The sequence below is a fragment of the Priapulus caudatus genome, unplaced genomic scaffold, assembly GCF_000485595.1.
Source record: "Priapulus caudatus unplaced genomic scaffold, Priapulus_caudatus-5.0.1 Scaffold469, whole genome shotgun sequence".
Lineage (NCBI taxonomy): Eukaryota > Metazoa > Priapulida > Priapulimorpha > Priapulimorphida > Priapulidae > Priapulus > Priapulus caudatus.
Window position 1 is genome coordinate 164,890 of NW_014577530.1, and position 14,606 is coordinate 179,495.

The 14,606-nt window shown below is 50.0% G+C and overlaps 2 protein-coding genes across 2 annotated transcripts in view; both read right to left on the bottom strand.

Moving 5' to 3' along the window:
• LOC106810736 (S-adenosyl-L-methionine-dependent tRNA 4-demethylwyosine synthase-like) overlaps nucleotides 1-7,297 on the bottom strand; it is a 26,120-nt gene extending 18,823 nt beyond the window's left edge. Inside the window, exons 1-3 of the mRNA XM_014814176.1 lie at nucleotides 6,831-7,297; nucleotides 6,423-6,532; nucleotides 5,936-6,113 (exon numbers count right to left, since the gene is read on the bottom strand). Coding sequence (XP_014669662.1) covers nucleotides 5,936-6,113; nucleotides 6,423-6,532; nucleotides 6,831-7,159 — 617 coding nt within the window. The 5' untranslated portion in view covers nucleotides 7,160-7,297. The remainder of the gene's footprint in view (nucleotides 1-5,935; nucleotides 6,114-6,422; nucleotides 6,533-6,830) is intronic.
• A 654-nt stretch (nucleotides 7,298-7,951) lies between these two features.
• LOC106810731 (putative pre-mRNA-splicing factor ATP-dependent RNA helicase DHX16) overlaps nucleotides 7,952-14,606 on the bottom strand; it is a 21,320-nt gene continuing 14,665 nt past the window's right edge. The window contains 1 exon segment of the mRNA XM_014814170.1: nucleotides 7,952-8,428. Within this exon segment, the coding sequence (XP_014669656.1) occupies nucleotides 7,952-8,428 (477 nt within the window).

The following is a 14,606-nucleotide window of genomic DNA, read 5'->3' on the forward strand; positions in this document are numbered from 1 at the left end:
TAGTCTGCGCGCGACGCCGGTTGTAGTCGTCTGCGGTAGCGCGAGTCGCGAGACCGAACAGCAAGTAGCGGGAGTCGCGAGAAGGCGCCCACTACCACACGAAAAGTCCGTTCGTCGCTCCTGCAGTCACTTGCGGAACCACTGTGCCATTCGCGCGGCGGGCTCCGTCTGCGTTTTACGTCGACATCGATGAATGGGCGCTTAGATGGTGCTGCGCACCTTCTCTGAAATAATAATGTTTGTGGGCATTTTTGATTATTTTTTTTACTATTAATTGATTCTTTTATTCTATCATTTTATATGTAATTATTTTTCTCTGTTTATATGGTGATCTCTTAATATTTTCTGATATATTGTTGGTTATTTATTTTCGTTACTTATTTACTATTACACGTCAGAAATTGGGATGCATAAGGACATGATTTAATTATTGACTGTATAATATGATATTTTCACTGATATGCCGTGTTGTTGATCCTACATTAATCCTAGGCCACATCACTCGATCGGATGACATTAACTTCAGACATCATTATGTAAACTTAATTACATTGTCAGGAAGGTTCAATATAGATTAAACCAAGCTATTGCATTAATGTCCTGCCTTGGCCATAGCCCAATGCCATTGCCATAGAGCCGCCTAATGTCTAATAGCCTGAGTTGTCTGATAGGCCCTACGATAGCTAAGAAATCGCAATTACAGAGCGCGCCAACTACACACAGCCACGCACTACGAAACGGCACACGCCACATCGACGACGACCGCACACACGCCATGCACACACTATATTCGCTTAAAGTACAAGACCTCAGCAGTATGGAAAATAAAAAAAACCTGCCGAGATGGCTACTTGAGTGCAATTCTTCCTTCGAGTAATTAGCTGCTGGTTCACTCTCTAGATTCTAAGTTGCGATGGTCCGCCGACACGGCCGAAAAAGGAATTGCGCGTGCGGAAACCCGCCCCATGGCGTGGCAATCCCTAAGAGGCGCTTCCCGAGGCGGAAAACTGAGATAGACAAGGCTTTCATGCTTCGTTGTGCTTGGTCGAGCATCGTGTGTCGGCAGGCACGGAGGATACACCTGTCACGTGACCCCTGTCGTCGTGGGAAAAACCAGATGAGAGACCGGATACAGCAGAGAGCCGGTCGCCTGAGAGGTGTTTGTCTTGCACCGCTAAGCGCGGATCGTTTGAGCGCTCGCAAGTCTCGCGGCGAAGGAAGCGGTACCATGGAGGCAGAACATTCGGGTTTCGAACCTTTTACGTGGGCGAAGCCACGTCATTACGAAAGTATCACGCGGCTGGCCAGCTACTTGATAGGGGTGGGCTCTCCATCGAAAAGGGCGGCGTAACACGGATCAATTGGCTGCCAGAACAGTCTCGAATTTTTAGCGGGTCTATTCACTAGACAAACGTATATGCGAACCGCCATCGCGCAGGTGTAGGAGCTCGATGTTTAAGATGTTTTACCGTCGACGTCAGTGGGATCAGGTCAGTGTAATTTGTGTATGTGGGGTTCGTGAGTTGCAGAAGGCGAAGCGTGCTGGTTGAAATTTACAGGAGTGAATGCCACGTGTTGTGATAAGGAAAGCCGCTGTCTTATGTAGTGCACGTACACGTGCGTGCTGCGTGCTGTGCGTGTTACGTACACGTGCGTGCATGCGTTGCGTTGTGTGCGTTTGGGTGTGCGAGCGACGTGCGTTGCGTGGGTGTGAATTAACGTCGGCGTGCGTGCTCACGACCCGTGCCGTGTTGCATCGTAAACGTGCGTGCGTTGGACGTGTGTGCGTGTGCACGTACACGTGGTATGGATGACAGCGGTGCCATGTAGTGTGCCACGACGTGTTGTGCTGTGCTGTGCGTGCGTGGCACGTACACGTGACGTGCATGAGATTGTGCGCGGTGCGAGTGCGTGTGCACGTACACGTGCCCGTGGCTGGGCGTGGTTCGTGTGTGTGCACATCAACGTTCGCGAGCCGTGCGTGTGTCCAGCCTTCTGCTCTACTGGAACATGAGATAGTTGGTTGGTGTCAGTGTTATAGGCGATTCGTAAAGGGCACGTGGGAGATGCCCGACTGTGTGTAGGCACGTGATCCGATATAGGTCGTAATGTTATAAACGCTTGCGTGTGTGTTATTCACTCTCTTCACCCGTTGTTTCAGTTCGTGCTTTGCGTTCGCTGTGAGGACAATGTCGACTTGCGCTCTTGTGCGAAGCCGTAAGGCGACATGTAGCGCGAGATACGACTTTCACCAGGTAGACACGTAACACACGTATTTGTGTGCAACAGACTAGGATGGTTTATATTTACTCCGCCCCCCCCAGAGAAGACAAAAAAAAAAAAAATGTCACTAATACGAGATACGTAATGTTTTTACAGCAATATAATTATCTTCTACTTCTTCAACTACGTGTGCTTACGTGGGCTGATTGGAGGCTTCAGGGAATATACTACGCGTGCGACTGCGATGGCTAACTAAGCTATCTGGCTTCCCGGCGCGCGTTTGGCGGTGTGTTTGATATCACTCGCGCGTGGTCGTGTGAGTCGATCGGTCGATTAATGGTGGCGGGTGGTACGCGCTTCGACGTTAATTGGCATGGTGCGGGCGGGCGTTTCTTTTTATCTCTACTGACAGAATAGTGTCTGTGGGCTATGGGTCCGACCCGGGAGAATCTGACGCAGACCAGCTGGGAATAGATTTTATATGTGAACTTGATATCAAACCAAGGGTTCACCCTGACCGAAGGGATTTCATGTAACCAAGTGACGGATGGTTGGTTGGGTCTTCTACGGTACTTGCTTACGACTATTTTAGGCACGCCACAGTACGCAGGTTATGAACTTTCACAGGACGGCTCGCGATGGTGCTATTCCTAACGCGTTCAAGTTTGGCGAATAATGTCAGTCGCGCTGAGAATAGTCTGTGTTGTAGACTCTTATATCCTGACCGCGCTTCAGGTTTAGCAATGACTGGATCATCGCGCTGACGAATATCCCACAAGCTTTTCGCGTGCAAGCCTGCCTACACGCGCCCGTCTGCCGGGAATTCGGTTGCTCGATCAACGCCGACAACCGCCGTGTTCTCAAGATGTTCACGATCGGTTATAGTAAGTAAAGTTAACTAATACGGTGTATCGTACCGAACTAACAGAAGGTGGAAAATCGTTTACCAGTTTAATTTCATAACACGTAGTATACTCCGAATCAGGCATTTTCTTTAACATAACTTCCTTAACTAAACGCGCGTGTTATAACAATCTCAATCATGTTTAAGTAACATAACGCAATAGTTATCATATTACTAATGATCATCGTTGACCATACCTGCGTTGAAACGTTAAATCGCTTGCGTAAACAAATCGAATGCATGCGCGGCTACAAAACATATGATAATCCAGTACCATGAATCATCGTGGTAGTCATAACGACGTTTGATTCGATATTGCGTGCTCTTGTAAACATCATTAGATTGTGCTCAGCTCTACAGCGTAATGGTAATTGATTTATCAGCTAATTATTTAATAGTCGAGTAAGGTCATTGCATACCTATCGCCTTATCTTATCCCGTATGGAGCCACCTATCTTACTGCGCTTTCCATCATCGCCGACCTCCAATGTACACCAGTGGCTTGAAGCAGAATTACGACAGCGGAGATTTCGATGCGCGGAATTTCATACGAGTGAAGAGGAAAAGAAGATGTGGAGGCGGACTCATCGAATTCACGGTGGGCTTGGCTGGTTCAACAGAGGACTTCAACGCAGAGCGCATTATCGGCGCAACCGAGTCAGGCGGAGAGCTCATGTTTTTGAATGAAGTGGAAAGGCAGCAAATGAGGAGCGCGTAATTTAGGGCCAAGCCCGGAGAGTAGAGGTATGACTCTCAAGCAGGATTCTTCGCGTGAGGCCACTGAGGTACACGTGCGTGCGTGCAGTCGGCGCGCGTGTGGAGACGTGCACGCGTGATACGTGTCGTGCGTGGAAGTGATGGTTGAGGCGCAGGACGGAGCTCGTCAGAGGCAGGGCATGCGCAGAGTGCTGCGGGTACTGCTACGACTGCAGTGCATTTGGCGTCCGGTGCGTGCGTGCTGCACGTGTACGGTGCCGTGCATGAGTGATCTCGACGCTTACGGTGACCAGGGTTCCTCAGGCCGCCGGTGAACAGGTCTCAGGTTAATGCCTAGCGAAGGGTGTGCTGTGCGTGTGCACGTACACGTGCGTGCGTGCGGTGCGTGATAAACTTTACACGCTCCGTGCATTGGCGCTGATGTGGCGTATCTCGACGTCCGGGTCTCAATGTACCCCGGTGGAGAACGGTCTCCAGGTCTGCCTACGGAGGTCTAAGTACCGGTAGCAGGTCCTCAAGGTACGGTGTACGAGGCTCTATACGGTCTCGGCTCTCCTCTCTCTCTCTATCGTATCCTATCCTCTTGTTCGTTTTTTCTTTTACTCTTCTCTCTCTTTTATCTATCTATCATCTAATCTATTTATCATTCTATCTATAATAGCAATCTATCTATCTATCTTCTCTCTCTCTCTCTCTTCTCTCTCTTCTCTCTACACTGTCTCTATCTCTCTCGTCTCTATTCAATATATTAGTCGCTCATCTCTCTTTCCGGTTCTTTGATTCACGGGCATATTTCGCCCGGTTTCGGTAATGTCAGTATTTTTTGCATCGGGCTAGACGTAATGGCAATTTACATGGATGCTCATGCGCGTTGCGGCGCCGCACTGAGGCGTGCTGTGTTGCACGGCTTACAGTGACTGCCGTGAGCGTGCCCGCGACGTGGTCGGCGAGCAGCTGCCGTGTGCAGAGTACCACGTTTCGTCGCCGGATTTGCTCGGTGGCGTGTGCGGTGTGTGCGTGTGTGCGTGGTTTGCAGGGTGTTTACGTGATTGGGGATGTGCGGCGCGGTGATGATGCGTATGTGGCGTTGGCGGCGGTGCGATGGGCGTGGCGTAGGCGCTAGTCGTTAGAGGCTGTCGCCGTGTGTAGTTGTGGAGGTTGAGGCACGTTGTGGCTTACGTGCGTTGCATGTGCATGACGTTGTAGGGGTTGCGTGCGGTGCGTGCTGTGCTGTGCTTGCGTGGTTCGGTTGCAGTGCACGGGTGCGGACTATGCGTGCGGGTGCGGTCGTGAGTGCGTGCGACGCTACAGTGCGCGCATGAGTGTTGTGTGTGGCCCGTAACGTGAAAGGACGCGTGTGCGTAGGTGGCGTGGTGGTGTTGCGTCGTGCGTGCAAAATGCGTGTGTTGGAATGTGCGTGCTGCTGCGCAGCGATAATTCGTGACGGTCTCGTTGACGGCAGCGATGACGAGCGATGGTAATCGACTTATGCGATGAATGACACTAGTAGCTAGGCGATTGGAGTCTATGTGGACTGTCATGTACGGCAGCCTTGCGGTGCGCGTGTGCTGTGCGTGCGTGGTGCGTGCCGTGCGTGCGATGCGTTGCCGTGCGAGTGCGGGGTGGTTGTGCTGGTGTGGGATGTTTTCGTGGCTGCGCTAGCGTGACGACGCTGGCTCGTGCGGTCGTTGTGGTTGTGCTGCGTGCAGTGTGCAGTAGCACGCTGCCGTGGATAAAGTGTGTGTGACGGACGGATCGAGAGAGTGTGAATGTGTGTGTGCTGCATCAGCGCTGCGTGCGTGGTGCCGGGACGTGTGTACGTTACGACCTGCGTGCCGCGGACCCGCGTGGGTTGATGTTTCGAGTGTGATTGACGCGTACTTTGCGATCGTGAGCTGATGGAGAGCAGCTGTCGATGCGATCGGCCGTTCTTACACGTATTTTAGACGATGCATCGGCTGCTGCTTGCAGAGATTTTTACGAGAGATTCAGGAGGGAGATGAGGAGATGATGTGCATATGTAGTTATGTAGACAATTGTATTTAATCTCTCTTCCCCTTCCTTCTCCCCTCTCCCTACTTTCACACTCACCTGATCGCATCAGGGAATTGAGCGTTGGTAACGAGAAACGTGGAGATGTGTCGCGAGTGCAGCAGCTGCACAAACTTCCGGATGCGCGGATACATTATCGGTTCTCCGACGAGCGAGAGCGCGCAGTGCTGCGGGGTGGCTCCCTCTATTAGCCGTCCGGGCAAAACGCCGGGAACGCCTGCATCGGGAACAAGTGAACAGCGAAAAAATTCAATTACATAATGATTCGTAATCTGAAGCAGCGAGGTACAGACTAGTGAAGATTCACTCACGAACAATAAAACTTGTTGATAAGTCTGATAAGTCTTAACAGAGTGAAAGGACGTTACGAATTATGTAATTATTACAGTATGTAATTATATCAGGAGCGTATAATAAAGAGTATAGAGAATATATAATCTATATTATACCCTCATGACGTCCTGATTACATATGGCATTTGCATCGACATTCACAATATAAATGTGTTTTTCACCAAGCAGTGTACCTCTAAACTCTTTAATCATCTTGCAGTGGTTGTCCAGCGCCCCCTGTAGGATGAATTCTGGTTCGTCCATCAGCCAGCGCCACTCTGTCCCAACTGGGTTCGTATGATGTCTAGACACAGACGACGAAAATAAACGGATTTTCTCGTCGGAATTCAGTCTCGCAACTTTCACGCTTTACCGAGATACGTGCCGCGACTGTTCCACTGAAGCGTTTACGCATCGTTCATCCTTCTATGCCCCAACCCTCCACCCAATCCACCCACCCACCACCAACTCCATCTACCCAGCACACCAACCTATATAAAACCAAAGGCCATCAACTGACAACACAATTTGAGTCATTCCCTAACAGAACAGTTATCCGTTGTCCAATAACCCCCCCCCCCCATCAAGACGTTTCCACGTACCTCCAGCAGAAGACGCACTTGTTGGCGCAAGCAAGGCTAGGAGTCGCCTCCATGCAGCGATGGCTCTCAATGCCGTAGAACGCGTGCTTGTAGCAGCCGCCACCACCGCGCAGCATCGACTGTAACAACACACGCATCAACACGATGAGAACGCGTGCTTGTAGCAGCCGCCGCGACCGCGCAGCATCGACTGTAACAACACACGCACCAACACGATGAGAACGCGTGCTTGTAGCAGCCGCCGCCACCGCGCAGCATCGACTGTAACAACACATGCACCAACACGATGAGAACGCGTGCTTGTAGCAGCCGCCACCACCGCGCAGCATCGACTGTAACAACACACGCACCAACACGATGAGAACGCGTGCTTGTAGCAGCCGCCACCACCGCGCAGCATCGACTGTAACAACACACGCATCAACACGATGAGAACGCGTGCTTGTAGCAGCCGCCACCACCGCGCAGCCTCGACTGTAACAACACACGCACCAAACGAATAAGAACCGCGCTAGCATGGACCGATGCAACGCATAGCATTCTCCCATTACAAACCATCGTCACAGCTGCGTCGACATAGGCATAATTCTGATCGCACATATGACCGGTCGTTGAGGGAAACGCCGAACAATTGTCCTTTATAGACAGGGGTCTGGTCTATAAACGGGTCGATTAAGCATAACGACAGCATTGAGGATTTAAAATATCGTCGGACTCAGTTCACCACACAAAAAATCAATCGATTTTGAAATAAATCAACAAATTATTTCCAAAATAATTTGCTATTCATCTCAAAATTTATATTATTTTGTATTTTGTCTACAATGCATATGCATGACGTCAATGGCTTCATCCGAGTCCGTTTACTTAGTCACCGCACAGCAATTCACTCCTGAGCTCGAGAACGAGAGCTTTTAACCCTGCTTAGAGAGGGCTTGGCGGAGCGCAGCGGCTTCGCACGTGAATCATTTGCGGTGGCGCCCGTCGTGCGGCCATCGCCACCAAGCCTGCGACCGCCGGTTGCTGCGTTCTTTCTTCTGCTCCCTCCATCGCCACTTCCCAGGTCCTCCAGGTCATGAGTCCTCATCCCTCGCTCATCCCCCTCCCCCTTCGACCCGACTCTAGCCCAGCATCTGCGTTCCTGTTGTCGCCGTCGGCAACCGCATTGCCCGCCTTATCGCCGCGAACAACGACTCGAGTCGCTTTCGCCGCGCCGCCGCGTTGCCGTTGACGACAGGAACGATATCGCACGAGGCTGCGTGCGACGGCGGCCAGCCGACGATCGACACGGGGCTTGCGAAGTCCGCGCGCCGTCCCGCCGTTGCTCGCTTCGCCGGCCACTGTGTGCGTCGCGAGGCGACATGCGAGCAGACGCTCCGCCGACAGTAGGTGCGGAGCCACTCGTCTACGTCGCGCGCGACCGCGTTGCTAGTCAGTCTGCGGTAGAGGAGTGACGCCTTGAGACGAACACGCAGTAGCGGAGTCCGCGAGAGGCCGCCCCCTACGCAACACGAAGTCACGTCGTCGCCTCCTGCAGTCACTTGCAAACCACTGTGCATCCCGCGGCCGGCGGCCTCCGTCTGCGTACTGTCGACACGCTATGAATGCGCGCAAGATGGTGCTGCACCTTCCGAGAAATAAATGCGTCATTTTTGTTATTTTATTACTATTAGTGATTTTATTTTATTCTTATAATTTTATATGAATTATTGTTATTATTTTAACTATTATATTGTTGTTATTATATTTTCGTTACTTTATTACACCGTCAGAAATTATGATTAGATATGATTTTTATTCCGATGCTAATGAATTTTTCAGGCACTGTATGCCGTGTTGTGATCTACATTAATCGGGCAATACGCTGCAACAGCTTCTTATTAATTAATTTCGGACTAATAGTTAACACAAAGCTACTTGCATTACTGTCCTGCCCGTGGCCATAGCAATTGCCATTTGCCATAGAGCCGCCTAATGTCTAATAGCCTGATGTCTGATAGCCATAATAGCTAAGAAAATTCGAAGTACAACGCACACACACGCCACACGCACACGAACCGCCACACGCACACGAACACGAACACGACCACACACGCACAGCAACACATATACATTCGCTACAAGTACACAGACCCAGAAGACAGAAAATAACAAAACCGAGGCGAATTGGCGAATTCCCTCGTAATTAAGCTGCGTTCACTCTCGATCACTTCAGCCGACCGTGCCGAAAAGGAAATGCGTGCGCGAAAACCCGCCCCGTAAGTCACCCTAGAGCGCTTCCGAGCGAAACTCTGACAAGCTTCGGCAGGCACGGAGGATACCCTGTCACGTGACCCCGTGTCGTGAAAAACCAGATGAGAGACCGGATACCAGAGAAGCGTCGCCTGAGAGGTGTTGATCTTGCCCGCTAAGCGCGGATCTTGCGCGCAGTTCCGCGGGAACGTCCTACGAAAGTATCACGCGCTGGCGCCTATTGATCTGTGCGCCAAATCAAAGGCCCGCTAACACGGGATCAATTGCTGCAGCAAACAGCTCTCGAATTTTAGCGGGTCTAATTCACTAGCAAACATATATGCACCGCCATCGCGCAGCGCTGTATAGCGATGTTTTACGTGACGTCATGGATCAGGTCTACGTGTATTTGATTATGCTGTTGTTGTTGGCAGAGCGTTTATTATATTGTCTCCTTGACATTACAGATGAATGACCCATGTTCTGATAGAAAGCCGCTGTTTATGTAGTGCACGGACACGCGCCCAACTTCACGTCGGCTCGCGACGGCGCAACGAGTGCGTGCTGCCGTGCGGTTGACCGTGTGACTACACCGTGCGTGCATGGTGCGGTGTGCGTGGCGGCCCCGTGTGTGCGCTGCTGTGCGGCCTTGGTGTGAACTTAACACGACCACGTGCGTGGTGCGTTGCGGTGACTCGCACGTACACGTCTCGTGCGTCGTCGTGTGCGTGTGCAGCGTACACGTGCGTGCCATGTGTGCGTTGTGTTGCGTGCCGCTGTGCCGGTTCACGGGCACGTACACGTACGTGCAGCTGTTGCCGTGCGTCTGGTGTGCACGTTACAGTGCTGCGGTAGGCTGCGTGCGTTCGTCGTGTGGCCAATACACGTGCGTGCGTGTGCTACAGGCTCTCTCTATGTACATTGAGATGCTGGTTGTATCAGTGTTATCAGGCGTATTTCGTAATGGCAGCTGCGGAGATGCCCGACTGTGTGTAGTGCACGTGATCGTATACGCGTGTAATGTTATAAACCCTGCGTTGTGTATTCATTCATTCACCCGTTTGTTTCCGTTCGTGCTGTTGCGTTTCGCTTGAGGGAAATAGTCAGACTTGCCTCTTGTGCGAACGTAGGCGAGTAGCGAATAACTTCACAAGTAGAGATAACACGTATTTGTTTGAAACAGACTAGTATGTTTTATATCTACTCAGAGGAATCACTACAATACAGATATGGTAATGTTTTACGCACATATAAGTTCTTCTACTTCTTCACTAACGTGTCGGCTAACGTGGTGACTAGCGACTAAACTAACATAAGATGGCTTCGACTGGCTAACTAAGACTACTCTGCTTCCCGGCGCGCGGTGAGGTGTGTTTTTATATCCATGCGCCGGTTGTGTGGTCATGGTGGTGGGTACGGTATATGGTATGGTGCGGGCGCGTATCTGTCTGACGATAGTGTTGTGCTATGCGGCGCCTGGCGAACTGAGCCAGCTGGGAATAGATTTTATACGAACTTGATATCAAAACCAGGGGTCACCTGACCGAAGGTTGCGTGACTGTTGGTGATTGGCTACGCCACAGTACGCAGTTTTTAGAAACAAAGCGGATCACGCGACTGTGCCTATTCCTAACCGCGTTCAAGTTTAGCATAATGTCATGCGCGCTGAGAATATCTTGATGACTTATTCTTGAACCGCGTTCAAGTTTAGCAAATGATGTCCATCGCGCCTGAGAAATATCCCCACAGCTTTCGCGTAGGCCCTGCTACACTCACGCCGTCTGCCGGAAATGCGTGCTCGGCTCAACGCGAAACCGGTGTCCAAAGAGTTCCAACGTGGTTATAAGTAATTTAAAGTTACTAATACGTTACATCGTACACTAACAGAAAAACTTAAACTCGCTTTAACCAGCTTAACTAACACGATATAATCATCAGGGCATTTTCTTAACTAACTTCCTTGAACTAACCGCTGCGTGTATACAATCCAATCATTTAAGCTAACATTAACGCAAATAATCGATAAGTCATGATCATCGACTTAGACCATACTTCGCGTTGAACGTTATAATCGCGCGTTACAACATCTCGACATGCATGCGGCTACAACAATGATAATCATAACCAGAATGATCATCGTGGTAGTCATAACCGACTTGATTCCCGATATTGCATGCTTGTACAACACTCATTAATTGTGCTCAGCTTAACGTAATGTAATTGAATAATAGTAATTTTTAATATCGAGTAAGCCGTCATGCTACCTATCGCCTAATCTATCCCCGCTATGGACCCACCATCCTACTGCCTTCCAATCATCCGAACCTCCAATACACACGTGAGCTTGAAGCAAAATTAGACAGCGGAGATTCGGATGTCCCGGAATTTCACGAAAGTGAAAGAGGAAAAGAGATGGAGGAGGACTCATCGATTCACGGGCTTCGCACGAGGACTTCAACCAGAGCGCATTATCGCCCGCACGGGTCAGGCGGAGAGGCGCTCTGTATTTTCGATGAAGTGGAAAGGCAAGCATGCAGGTAAAATTTGGTCCCAACCGCGGCAAGCAATACTTGAATATCCCCACAGCTTTTCGCGTAGCCCTGCCTACACGTGCGTGCGTGCGTTGCGCGCCTGTGTGCATACGTGCACGTATACGTGCGTGCTAGTGCGTGCGCTGCATGCGTCGGTGCGATGCCGTGTGCCACGTACACGTGCGTGCTATGAGTGTGTGCAGTGCGTTGTGCACACGTACACGTTGCGTGCCTGTCGCGTGCTCGCTGTAAACTTACACGGTGCGTGCCATGCGGTGACGTGACGTCCGTGTGTGTGCACGTCACGTGGCTGCGGTGCACGTGCGCGGCGTGTGGGCGCGCCGTTGTGCAGCGTACCACGTTCGTGCGTCTCGTGTCTAGTGCGTGTGTCGTGCGTGATGTGCGTAGTGCAGCGTACACGTGTCGTGCATGCTGTGCGTGCGGCTGCGTACGTGGTGTGGTGTGCAGCGTACACGTGCGGTACGTGACATGCATGCATGCCACTGTAGACGTGCGTGCGTGCTCGTCGGCGGTGCCTGCGTGTTGCACGTACACGTGCGATGCATGCGTTGCGGTGCTGTGCGTGCGTTTGTGCACGTACACGTGCTTGCGATGAGTGTGTGTGGTGCCGTTCACGTGCTGTTTGGCCTGCAATGGCGGCTTGCGTGCCGTGGGTAGCGTCACGTGCGTGACGTGCGTGCGTGTGCACGTACACGTGCGTGGTATAAGTGCTGTGTGTTGTGTGCTGTGTGTGCCACGTTTACACGTCGTGCTGCGTGGCGTGCGTGTGTGTACGTACACAGTGCGTGCTGCGCTTGTGCGTGTGCTTGTATCGGAACAATATCACGCATCTGCTTGCTGCCAACCGTTAAACTTCCGCATCTGCGCATCATGACCCGTTCAATGTTTATGAAACATGAAACAATCGCTATTGATGACGAATCACTGAAGAAACTCGCTCCGTACAATCACTAGGCGAAACGCCAAGAGAAATCAACGACCCGGCGAAAATATACAGCTGTATGTTACACATACGCAGCTTAGGGCCTGCATAGCCTCCCAAATGCTCCCCCCATCCATTGGTTGATACAAATCACGTGCCTCAAACTCCATGTATTTATGCAAGCATTGTGACCTAACCCTAACCCTATAAACAAAACAAAATTATTTGTCTAGTTATTAAATTGTTTGTAAATAATCTATGTAAATATTTTGGCGTTAATTGGGAAAAAATACGTTTAACATGGGCATAAACAGAAAAATACATAAAACAGGCAAATAATTAAAAAAACAGATGGGATTCGATACCAACGGACAGTTTCACGCCGCTGGCGCCCGTCCTTTGCTCTAAGGCAGTTCGGCTTCATTGATATGATCATTGGCGTTTCTGTTTATGGATTGTGCCTTGACAACACTGCTTGTGGCGTCATTTGAGGAGTTTGAGCACGATTTGTATCAACCATGGCGATTTGAGAGAGGCCACGTCATCGCGAGTAAACATCGTGAGTGGCATGCGCCGTGCGGCGTGCTCATTAGGTAATTAGGGATTAGGTTTAGTTTTCATTATAGTTTTCGGCTGCTTTTGAATCCCAAAAATTTTCAACGATGCTACGATGACATGCTTACCAGCAAACGCTGTGTCAAGTCAGTCACTGTTGCCCACGAATTCAGAGTAGTCGAATTCCCAGTGAATTCCCATATGTAATTTTCTGTTTTGTATTAAATTGCCAGTATGCCAGCGTGCCGCTGCATATATTAACTCAAACCTTCGGTTTGCACAAGGACGGAGCGTCCGGGGGCACCACTAGTCGAGAACGGAGAGTATTATTCGACACATACACATACAGTACTGGTATACTTACACCACTTCACTCCTGCTCACGCCTCTGGTGAACGTCAGTCATAAGTCTTATGAGGTTTAAATGCCAATGAATGTACGACGTTCATTTTAAGTGCCCACACCCATGCCCCCAAGCTGAGAGCGCGAACTAGTGATAAACCTATGGGCCAATTCACACAACGGGGCAGTATGTGCACGTAATTTACATGCAATCCACTCATGCACGAACGTCAATTATTATTAAACAAGGTACAAAATATCAATAAAGCCGTGCCACAGTTAAACTTACAAAAATACGCTACACTGAAATTATCTTCGGCTGATTTTTCTAATGTAATATCAGGAGTGTATAATATAGATATATAGTCTATGACTCTATATTATACACCCCTTATAATAACAGGAGTGAATAATAACAGATTATATCTAGATATATATATAGATTTATTATTATACACTCCTGGTAACACCACAGCGGCATAGCGGCCATATCACGGTAAAATCAATATCTAAAATAATTTACCAACTAATTTTTCTCATTTAATTAAACTCCTAATTGGGGCGTTAATCGCGCTTGTACGATCCTGGGGCCGGATTCATCAACGTTGCGTAAAGTGTATTGCGTACACCGAGTTTCTACGAAGTATCACGCAAAGCTCGTAGGTGCGATTCTTCAACGCAGCGTAGCACCTGCGTACGCAAATGTTGATGTTGATGTTGATGTTGATGTTGATGTTGATGTTGATGTTGATGTTGATGTTGATGTTGATGTTAATGTTGATGTTGATGGTGATGTTGTTGTTGCAGTGTAAATCCACTACGCCATCGTGGCTGCTGGCTGTTGAGGGGCGTGCCTAACATAAACCAATCACACTGGGCGACACATACCATACATAACAAAACTGACGCCTCTCTTGTATTTAAACCATATGGCTCGTCTAGCTCTGTCTACATGAGTGCTGGGGGATGTGGTAGAGTCCTCATTTTCGCTTCTATGATTGCGTTCAACACTCATGAAAGAAGCGACACGTACACGTGCGTGCGTGCGTGTGTACGTGTACGTACACGTGCGTGCGTGCGTGTGTACGTGTACGTACACGTTCGTGCGTGCGTGCGTGTGCACGTACACGTGCGTGCGTGCGTGTGCACGTACACGTGCGTGCGTGCGTGCGT